Source organism: Schistocerca piceifrons, chromosome 2 (genome assembly GCF_021461385.2).
Source record: "Schistocerca piceifrons isolate TAMUIC-IGC-003096 chromosome 2, iqSchPice1.1, whole genome shotgun sequence".
NCBI classification, from domain to species: domain Eukaryota; kingdom Metazoa; phylum Arthropoda; class Insecta; order Orthoptera; family Acrididae; genus Schistocerca; species Schistocerca piceifrons.
The window spans coordinates 269,177,427-269,189,503 of NC_060139.1; the positions used below are offsets into that span (position 1 = coordinate 269,177,427).

General features: G+C 41.6%; 1 protein-coding gene across 1 annotated transcript in view; it reads right to left on the reverse strand.

Moving 5' to 3' along the window:
• Positions 1-12,077, reverse strand: part of LOC124777241 — a 62,508-nt gene that overhangs the window by 17,315 nt on the left and 33,116 nt on the right. Inside the window, exon 5 of the mRNA XM_047252568.1 lies at positions 4,432-4,560. Within this exon, the coding sequence (XP_047108524.1) occupies positions 4,432-4,560 (129 nt within the window). The remainder of the gene's footprint in view (positions 1-4,431; positions 4,561-12,077) is intronic.

Here is a 12,077-nt window from a genome sequence, read left to right on the forward strand (position 1 = left end):
AGAATTAAAACGACACATTCAGCATTACTTAATTACGTAATACAAAATACAGAATTTATTACAATATGACTTATTTTTTCCGGCATTTCAATGGCATTGTACGTGAGATTATGTGTATCCTCCAGTTCGCCATTAAAACCATGCACAGTACACTCGATCAAGTGGTCCATTGATTGGTGGAATCCACATTCGCACTGAGGGTCGTTCGCGAGGCCCCATGTTGTCATCATCTCCCTGCATCTTCCGACACCTGTCCTCACACGATTCAGCGCAGTCCACGCTCTTCTGGAAATCCTAAAGCCCTCTGTTGGTATGCTTGGGTCAGTAACAAGTTTTCAGTTCTTTACTGTGCTTCTACCTCATAAACTTTTCCATTCATTTTCTGGGTCGAAGGGAAACACCTTTTCCCCTGTTTACCATAGAGGTGACCTTGATCTCAGGCGATTTTGGTATCAAGTTCCTGGTTTATAGGAAGATTTGAGTTTGCCAGTGTTTTCTTGATAGTAGCTGATTTGGTTCAAATGGCTCTGAGCACTATGGGACTCAACATCTGTGGTCATCAGTCCCCTAGATCTTAGAACTACTTAAACATAACTAACCTAAGGACATCACACACATCCATGCCCGAGGCAGGATTCGAACCTGCGACCGTAGCGATCACGCGGCTCCAGACTGAAGCGCCTAGAACCGCACGGCCACACCGGCCGGCGCAGTAGCTGATTTCTTCTGATTACATGTGGTGCTATGTTAGACAGTACGGGTAGCCAATCTATAGGTGTAGGTCTAAGTGCCCCCAATATTATTCTCATTGTTTCTCTTAGCTGGATATATACACTTCTGGCCCATACAGGTGTACAATACTCGGCCACACTGTATAACAGTGCCAAGGCTGAAATTCTCAAGCTAGTTGCACCACATCCCCAAGTGTTTCCGGTGATTCTGGCAAGAATGGCATTTCTAGATTTCAGTTTTTGTTTTGTATCCTCTAGACGAGCTCTGTACGTCAGGGACCGGTCCAGCTTTACTCCAAGGTACCGAGGTTTAACTTCACGTTTAATGGTCTGGTTATTCATTCAGATATTCAGCTTTGTCTTATCTTCTATGTTATTGAGATGCATGTTTACACTTACTGTCTTTTCTGTATGGTCTTCGATTACAGTACGATTTTTGGGCACATTTTCAAAAAGTTAGAATCTATAGGAGAATACCGGAGCTGGTTGTAGTATTCAGTCGCTTATCACTCATCTGGAAAATCAGCGAACGGTGGTCGGACTAAGTGTCCTTTTATTTGTTTGCAGGACATTTCTATATTTATTATAGGAGGTAAAAGGAATAAAAAATCGAAAATCGGCTATTTCAGAAACCTGTTATTTTGAGCAGTTTTAAGACTCAGGTTAATCTGGCACTGGAGAAACTCAATATAACCGAAAACATGTTGTCTCAGTGATAACCACCATGCCTAATATAAATACTCCCAGCTCAGCCAGTAACAACATTCCTTCAGTGCCGTGCCTTCGAGCAACCCGGTCTCTGCACCAGTCCCCAATCGAACCATAGGTGAAGCTACTGCAGCCTCATCGACCAGCTTCACCAAACAGATGAATCCGCTAATCTACGAGTCGTCATCTAGCCCAGATAGTTCCAGTCATCGAACAGGACCCTTCGAGGAAAGGTCACCCCCACTGTGCCATCGCCTGATACTCAGATCAGTCTCCGAGGGTCCTGAGTTAAATTCTGGACACCTACACGTTCCTGCCAGCCTCCTCAGCAATGTTCACCAGTCCAGCTGTTAAAACTCGCTGCACAACCGAGCTGACACCTGACTTACGTCAGCAAATTCACTGTCTGTCGAAGCATTTCGCTGCCTCAACATACCTCACTTGCTGGTTACTAGCTGCACCGAGCGAGGTGGCATAGTGGTTAGCACACTGGTCTCGCATTCGGGAGGAAGACGGTTCAAACCCGTGTACAGCCATCTTCATTCGGGTTTTCTGTGATTTCCCTAAGTCAGTTATGGCAAATGACGGAATGGTTCCTTTTAAAGAAAGGGACGGCCAATTTTCTTCTCCATTCTTCCCTAATTCCAGCTTGTGCTCCGTCTCTAATCACCTCACTGTCGACGAGACGTTAAACACAAATCTCCTCCTCCTCCTGCTTACTAGCTGCGACTGGCTCCTGACCTGCTTCCGTCAGGGTATGGAAAGCATAAAAAAAAGAAGATAACCAGACTATTTGGTAAACCTTCTTAGCTCTGTCAGTAAAATTGTTCTGGACTGTTGACAGCATTGTTAATATATAAAACTGTCCGACGTTTCGGCCACTATTCCAAGTGGCCATCCTCAGGGCTTTGTGCTCAGCTGACTGGATCTGTGTTCGTGGTACTGGTGAAACGAACCCACAGCTTTCCGAACTCGCCTTTCTACAGTCAGAACACAACAAAAATGTCAGCTAGTTGTAACAATATACTCGACGTTAACGCATTGCACTTTTTCAACAAATACTATATTTGAAGATAGTAACTGTTCTCGAAAGAACAGATACCACTGATGAACGTGCAGCTTCTCTAGAGTAAATGATAATTAATTAAAACCCTCAGCTGTCGACATGTGTTGTTGATATACCTCGATGGGGATATGCCTCACGGGGAGCCTGCAAGGGATAAGTCCCTGCAGTCGCGCTGTTCATCTGTGTCCTCGGTGGCTCAGATGCAGCCGGCACAGTAACTCAGCGTGTTCGGTCCGAGGGGTAGCTGCCCTCTGTAATAAAAAAAAAACTGAGTTAATGGATCAACGACGAACTGAAACGGGTGTCTTGCAACGTCCGCCCCGAGCAGATACAACGAACTAAAACGAACACAATGAGATTAAAAAAAACGGATGGATAGAGCATTTGCCATGTAAGCACGCGATCCCGGGTTCGAGTCCCGGTCGGGGCACACATTTTCAACTGTCCCCGTTATATCAACGCCTGTATGCAGCTAGGTGTATCAACAACATCTGTCGGCAGCTGATGGTTTCAATTAATTATCATTTAAATACTATGTTGCTCTTCTTAAAATTTTATATCGTCACTACTTCATCCATCGGCAGCTCTTCTACTGACCAAATACGGCATGTACTTGCAACAAATACTCATACCTACAAAATGATGTACCAATAAATAGGGTAGAAAGTTCCAAATTTATGGGTGTACGTATCGATGAAAACGTTAATTGGAGGAAACATATTACTGAGCTTCTCAAAAAATTTCGTTCAAATACTTCTGGTCTTCGTACAATTGCTGGTCTTGAAAACAAACGTATCAACTTCCTGACGCATTTTGCATATTTCCACTCAATAATGTCTTAAGGAATTGTATTTTTGTGGCAACTCAGTATGTGGAATGAAAGTATTGATTTCAAAAACGCTAGCTCTGCGAATAATATGTGGTGTTCACTCACAGATGTCATGGAGGAACCTCTTGAAGGAGCTAGGCGTTTTAATTGCGCCATCACGAAAGATATTTTCGCTAGTGAATTTCGTCATAAATAATCCATCACTATTTGAGAAGAACTGTTATGTACATACGTGCAACACTAGAGTGAGAAAGACCTTTATTACCGATTGTTAAAGCTGTCAGTGGCTCGGAGAGGAGTTCAATATGCAGCAATAAAATTTTTTGATCATTTGCCCAATAATATAAAATGCCTGACAGGTAGATGAGCAAGTAGTAGGAATAAAGTGATAATGTGATCATTAATGTTAACCCTAATCGTGGGTACATGTCCTGTAAACTGGCTCGTTCCCCATAGCTTCGATGAAACAGTCGTTCAGATGATCTGTGGAACGTGTAACTAACTAACTAGGAAAACTCATTAATGCTTTAGCATCTCATTTCTCATTCAAATTCCCTCGGCATAGCCTGACTTACACTATGCTCCATTAGCCGTGTACTTTTATCAATGTACCTCTTATACCATTTTACACAACACTCTATCAGTTCCATTCTACTGATCTTTCTGGTCATTAACACTCCCCACATTTTTTTATTCACCCTGAACTTCTAATTCCCACTCAAAATCTCTCCCTGGATTCTTTTACAGCAAGCTGTATGTACAGGCTGAATAACATCGGGGATCGACAATAAACCTTTTTCACTCTCATCACAACTACACCTTCCCTTCGCGTCGTTTGACTTATATGTGCAGCAGAGTGTCTGCAAAAGTTGTAGATGACTCTCCGCTTCATGTATTTGATCCCAGTTTGATTCAGAAATTCAAATAATGCTTTCCTCCTATGCCGATAAAGGCTTTATCTAAATCTACAAATGCTGTAAATCTGGATCTTTCTTTGGCTCTGTGCCCTTATTCATATTTAGCAAATATTACATTAAGTGAACCAACTTATTTTGACTATAAGTAACATGTTTATAGACGATAAAACGTTAACTTACCGTCATATCCCTTCTGGCACACACACCTCATGCACTCAGACTGTGTTCCTTCAATGAACTGGCCCTCCAGGTACGTCTTCCCTTTATAAGGACATTCGGCCACGTTTCGTGGGCTCTTGGTGTCATTCGCTGAAAAAATATGTATATCTAATGTATCAATACAGTGAGATAAATATAAACAAATAAAATTATGTTTCCAGAGACCTTTTAGAGTCTCAAACATCGAGGACGTATATATGCAGACTGAGGAGAAGAATGGAAATTTGTACGAAGGCCGGGATTCGAACCTGAGTTTCCTGCTCATTAAGCGTAGCGATTAGTGCATGTGCCTAGTGAGCAGGAGACACGGGTTCGAATCCTGGCCCTGGCAAAAATTTTCATTCGTCGCTTCAGTCTGCATATATACAGATACATAAAAGCCTAAACTTGCATATTCTCTGTACAGAATTCTAGTAGTGTCTTTGGATGGCAGTATTTTGCAGTAGCTCTTAGAAATCAATTATTCAATGGTAATGATAGTGGTTATTCTTGGAAAAATCTAGGAAATAGTGGAAGAAGTAAGAAATTAATGACGAGTTGGTTATAAGCGTCTTGAATGACAATTTGAAAATTACAAAGTTTGCCGCCCGCTGGTTTTCGCGTGTGCTCACATCAATCTAAAAACCCAACTGCACGCAGCAGCAGTCGCGATGTTGCAGCTGTATGCATTTGCCACCTTATCACCACTGACGGGTGCTGGTTGCACCACTATGGGGCTGAGATAAAGGAGCAAAGGATGCAGTGGAAACACGAGGATTCACCACCGCCGAAATGGGCCAAGACACAACTATCGTCAGGCAGGGTAACGCAGAGTGCTTTTTGTGGACTGCTGTGGTGTGGTACTGACAGATTATACAAGTAAGGTGCAAAATGCCATAGGAGGATACTGCCGAAATATGTAGACGAGCTTAAAGGAGGCTCCCAATACTAAACGCCGTTGGAAGCTGTATAAAGGCATGTTTGTACTCCACGACAACACACCAGCTCATTCTGCACGCTACATTGTCACACGCAATTCTTCTTTGTGCTACCAAATAAGGCTCATATCGGTTAAACTCTCTGAGAAACACGACGAAATAGTAATTGTGAATGTTTCAGAATACAAACGTATTGTGGCCAAATAAAGATAATTAGTGTTGAAGCAGGTGTACCAACTACAAACGTTACCGCTGTCTTCGACATTGCAGTTGTGGTTCCGAAACGCTTTGGACGTCAACAGAAAAAAGTAAAATATTGTGGTCAACTATGGCGAACTATTGCTTAATATTCGCCAACCCTGACGTGACAAAATTTAAGGATTGGCGATATGAACGTTTGCGGATGGTGGTAGTATCGCTTACGCAATGTATAAAAGAGCAGTGCATTGACGGAGCTGTCATTTGTACTCCGATGACTCATGTGAAAAAGTGTCGGACGTGATTATGGCCGCTCAGCGGGAATTTACAAACTTTGAACGCGGAGTGGTAATTGAAATTAGATGCATGGAACATTCCATTTCGGAAATCGATAGGTAATTTAACATTACGGTATCGAAAGTGTCAAGAGTGCGCTGAGAATACCATATTTCAGGCATTATCTCTCACCACGGACAACGGAGTGGCACACGGCCGTCACTTAACGACCAAGAGCAGCGGCCAGAAATAACGGCAGAAATCGATGTGGGACGTATGACGAACTTATTCGTTAGCACAGAGCGGCAGAATTTCCGAATTAATGGGCTATGGCAGAAGACGACTGTCACGAGTGCCTTTACTAACAGAACGACCTGAACTCCATCACCTTTTGTGGGGTCTCCATCAAATCGATTGATCACTGTACTACAGGACCTGGTCAGATGAGTCCTGATTTCACTTAATAAGAACTGATTGTAGGGTTCGAGTCTGGCACAGACCTCACAAAACCATGGACCAAGGTTGTCAACAAGGCACTGTGCAAGGTGTTGGTGGCTTCATTATAGTGTGGGCTGTGGTTACACGAAATCGGCTGGGTCCTCTGGTCAAAAGTACAGTTTACTTTAAATGCTTATGTTCGGCTACCCGGTAACCTTTTGCAGCCATTCATGGACTTCGTGTTCCTAAACAAAGATTGGATTTTTATGGATGAGAATCCGCCATGTCACTGGACCATAATTGTTCGTGATTGAAGAACATTCTGGACAGTTCGAACAAATGATTTGGCCACCTGGATCGCCCAACATGCAACGCATCGAACATTGATGGGACATAATCGAGAGGTCAGTTCGTGCACAAAATCCTGCATCGGCAACGCTTTCGCAATTGTGGATTGCAATAGCGGTAGCATAGCTCAGTATATCTGCGGGGGATTTCCAATGACTTGTTGAGTTAGTGCCACGTCACTTTGCCCCACTGATGCCGGTCAAAAGGAGGTACACAAAAATGGTTCAAATGGCTCTGAGCACTATGGGACTTAACAGCTGTGGTCATCAGTCCCCTAGAACTTAGAACTACTTAAACCTAACTAACCTAAGGACATCACACACATCCATGCCCGAGGCAGGATTCGAACCTGCGACCGTATCAGTCGCGCTGTTCCGGACTGCGCGCCTAGAACCGCGAGACCACCGCGGCCGGCAAAAGGAGGTACGCCACGACTTTTGTCGCCTCAATATAGTGCAGATAGCCGATAGATTTACCTCGTTAAGTTTTAGTCTCACACTCACCACTACCTTCCATAAAAAAAAACATCCCACGCCTGGCCTCATCATGCAGCCATCATTCTGATGATCAGGGGCGCCATTTCGGCATCCGGTATTCAGTGGAAGCAAACTTTGTTCAGACCGGAGAGGAGGAATTGATTTGTCTGTAACTGGTCGGAGTGCTACGTGGGCAAAGTGTACCATGATGACTTAAGGGCTAAAGGTTTCCTATGAAGGTAGGTATTTATGGCACCTGCTGAAAATAAACTTAAGAAAATTAGTGGCAAGAAGTGTCACTTTGCAGACTAATGTTATTGCTGAGAGCAGATAAGGACCGGTAGAAGTGCTTACACTCAGTTCCTAACACTAATAGTATGAAATGACTGAATGTTAAAACAAGGTTTTGGAGCTGATTGGAGCTCACAAGGTAAGGGAGTCAGCTGGCAGCGCTCCTGAAAGTTGGAAACGGTCTGTTGGTCCTTTGTAGGTAGTTCAGAAAGTTGAATGTGTCCGAAAAATCAGGATCGGCAGTAGGCTTTAAGGTGGCAGCACCAACAGCTGGGTTTCTCTAACGTAGTGTGGATACGTCCTTCTAGGGGAGTCTTAAAAATTAACAGCCTTCAAAGTGCACAAGCTGAATGGGAAAATATGACGAATAAAGTATGGAAAGGGCAAGAGAAATAGAAGTGCAGAAAGACACAATGTGGCCTCCTGGAATGGGGTAGGGTTGGTTCTAAAGGAAGAAATCTAGAAAAAAATGCTGAAAAAAAGAAATATACCAATTTCGGTCATCACAGAAACAAAGGAGGAACATAAAAGTACGAAAAAGCTCGATGACTATGTAGTGGTACTGCACATGACATATGGACAAGCTGTATTTGTTCACAAAAGCTGGAAATAGAGAATGACAATTGCAACTTCACTAAGAGAAGGAATACATCTGTGAGAGTAAAGGTAAGTAAGGCTACCTAAGCATACTCCTCACGAAGACGAGCGGGGGAGGAAGGAGAAACCGAAATAAATCCTACAAGAGACTGAAACGGCAGATTACTAAAAGTAATAAAGATGAGCAACTAAAATTATTTGGACATTTTGACACGTCCGTTCCAGAAATAATATGATTATTTGGATAGAATAGTTGCAATAATAATGAACTCAAAAACTTCGCATGCGTAAATCATTCAAAAATCACAGACATCTCTTTCAGACTGGCAACACGAATGTGCATTTCGTGGAACTGTTTCAGTGTCACGATCGGCTTCATCTTAATACAGCCGTCAGGCATAATAACATGAGACTTGGGGGTGCGCTGATGACAGAAGGCATGAGTCACATTTCAGTGGTGTCGCTGAAGTCTATCAGCAGGACGGGTTTCGCTAGACATGGCCTGCACCTCAACAGATATGGAAAGGGGAGGTTGGCAAAGCTTGTAGGTGGCAGCATAGGTGGGGTTGGTGGGATCACTCAAGGGAAAATTCCTGTAGTAGTGGGTGTTAGAGCTGCACCTTTTTTAGATTGAAGTCAGCTGATAGATATTCCTGCTTAAAGGGAAGTCCCTCTAACAAAGAAACCACTTTCGACAAAGCTTAGGTATCCGATTAATGAGGGAATTAGTATATTTTATCAAAGTATACAAGGTACTAAAGTTAGTGAACTGCTTGTAGATGTTGACCCTGAAATTATTGGTGTATCTGAACTCTTCTTAAATAAGGAGATAATTCAGAGGCTTCCTTTACCAGGATACAGGTTGGCTGGCAGCTTTTCTAGGAGCTCTTTGCGGTGTGGGGGAGTAGCCATGTATGTGAAAAACGGGATCCTATTTGAGTCAATTGATGTTTCAAAGTACTGCACTGAAAAGGTGTCTGAATGTGGTGCAGGTGTGGTTAAATGTAGTGGAGCTAAGCTTCTAACTGTTGTTATTTATAGATCCCCAGAATCCGATTTCACAACATTTTTGCTAGAGCGAGAGAAGGTTCTTGGTTCACTTTATAGGAAATACCAAAAGTTAGTTATATGTGGTGACTTTAATATTAATTGTATAAGTGATTGGGCAAGGAAAAGGATGCTGGTAGACCTCCTTAATTCATATAATCTTATGCAAACCGTATTCTTTCCAACGAGAGTGCAAGGGAACAGTAGAACAACCATAGACAACATTTTTGTTCATTCCTCATTACTAGAAGGGCATTCTGTTAGCAAAAAGGTGAATGGCCTTTAAGATCATGATGTACAAATTTTAACTCTAAAAGATTTTTGTGCTGGAACACATGTTAAATATAGTTATCAACTTTTTAGGAAAGCTGATCCAGCTGCTGTAGAGACCTTTGTAAACCTTATCAAGGAACAAGAGTGGCAAGATTTTTATAGTGCTGATACAGTAGACGATAAATATAATGCTTTCCTCAAGACTTTTCTCGTGCTCTTTGAATGTTGCTTTCCGTTAGAACGTTCAAAACAGGGTACTAGCACAACAGGCAGCCTGGGTGGCTGACTAGAGGGATAAGAATATCCTGTAGAACAAAGTGGCAATTATATCAAAACGTTAGAAATAGTCAAAATCTAAATGCAGCAGCCCATTACAAACAGTATTGTAAGGTCCTTAAAAATTTATTAGGAAGGCAAAAAGTATGTGGTATGTAGATAGAATAGCTAAGTCTCAGGATAAAATTAAAACCATATGGTCAGTCGTAAAGGAAGTGGGTGGTCTGCAGAGACAGGTCGAGGATATAGAATCAGTGCGTAGTGGGATTGTCCGTGTTACTGATAAGTCGCATATATGTACAGTATTTAATAATCACTTTCTGAATACAGCAGGTGAAATAAATAGAATCCTAGTCCCAACAGGGAATCATATAGCGCTCGTAAAAAAAAGTATTCCGAGACTGTTACCTGAAATGCTCCTCCATGATACTGGCAAGAGGGAGATTGAGTTAATAATTACATCACTAAAGACCAAGAACTCTCATGGATATGACGAGGTATCTAGCAGAATACTGAAATATTGTTCTATGTATGTTAGCCCAGTACCTAGCGCTATCTAACTTTTCCTTTAGGAGTGGTCGGTTTCCTGACCGATTAAAGTACTCGGTAGTGAAGCCACTTCATAAAACGGAAGACAGGGATAATGTTGACAATTATAGACCTATTTCTATGCCATCGGTATTTGCTAAAGTTATCGAGAGGGTTGTACACGCAAGGTTACTGGAGCATTTAAATTCACATAATTTGCTGTCAAATGTACAGTTTGGTTTTAGAAATGGTTTAACAACTGAAAATGCTATATTCTCTTTTCTCATTGAGGTTTTGGACGGATTAAATAAAAGGTTGCGAACGCTAGGTGTTTTTCTTTGATTTAACGAAGGCTTTTGACTGTGTTGACCACAAAATATTACTGCAGAAGTTGGACCATTATGAAGTAAGGGGAGTAGCTTACAATTGGTTCGCCTCTTACTTTAAGAACAGAAAGCAGAAGGTAATTCTCCGCAATATTGAGAGTGGTAGTGATGTTCAGTTCCAATGGGGCACTGTTAAGTGGGGCGTTCCCCAAGGGTCGGTGCTGGGGCCACTGCTGTTTCTTATTTATATAAATGATATGCCTTCTAGTATAACAGGTGATTCAAAAATATTTCTGTTTGCTGATGACAGCTTGGTAGTGAATGATCTTGTGTGTAATACTGAAACAGTATCAAATAATGTAGTTCATGAAATACGTTCGTGGCTTGTAGAAAATAATTTGATGCTAAATCACAGTAAGACTCAGTTTTTACAATTTGTAACTCACAATTCAACAAGAACCGATATTTTGATCAGACAGAATGGGCATATTATAAGTGAGACGGAACAGTTCAAGTTCCTAGGCGTTTGGATAGATAGTAAGCTGTTGTGGAAAGCCCATGTTCAGGATCTTGTTCAGAAACTAAATGCTGCTTTATTTACCATTACAACAGTATCTGAAATAAGTGACACTTCAACACGAAAAGTGGTCTACTTCGCATATTTTCATACGCTTATGTCATATGGTATTATTTTTTGTGGTAATTCTTCTGATTCAAAAAGGGTATTTTTGGCTCAAAAACTGGCTGTTCGAGCTATGTGTGGTGTAAGTTCAAGAACCTCTTGTCGACCCCAATTCAATAGTCTGGGAATTCTGACATTGCCATGTCGTTTGTTGTTAGCAATATTAGCATATTCCCAAGAGTTAGCAGCTTTCACTCAGTTAATACTAGGCAGAAATCAAATCTGCATGTGGAATGCACTTCCTTGACTCTTGCGCAGAAAGGAGTGCAGTATTCTGCTGCATCCATTTTCAATACGCTACCACAAGAACTCAAAAATCTTAGCAGTAGCCCAAACACTTTTAAGTCTAACCTGAAGAGTTTCCTCATGGCTCACTCCTTCTATTCTGTCGAGGAGCTCCTGGAAAAGCTGAAAAATTAAGCAAATTCCAGTGTTACATTGTTGATTTTCTTTATTTAAACTTACGAATTGTCGCCTGAATATATTACTTACATTTCAGTTTATCTGTTTCTACTATCGTGTTATAATTTCATGTATTGACTCGTCCATGACCATGGAGACTTCTCCTTAATTTGGTCCCACGGAACAATAAATAAATAAAAAAAATATAAGTCTAAACTGCTACATTCTCTGAGTCATTTGCAGACGCCTTATGGCTTAGGCAGGTGTATATATATGTATGTATGTATATATTTGGACAGCAGTACTTTGCAGTAGCCGTTATATATCAGTTCTTTCATGTTAGCGACAGTGTTTATTCTATGAAGGTGCTATTAGTCATTCCAAACCTATTGGTGAATACTATCGAAGACAAAGAAAATGACGCACCACTAAGGGTTGTCCGAATGGAACGGAAATCCCATTGTGACGTGGTGTACATGTACAAACGACCAAATGATTAAAAATTCTGGAAAATTGGATGATTTATTTAAGA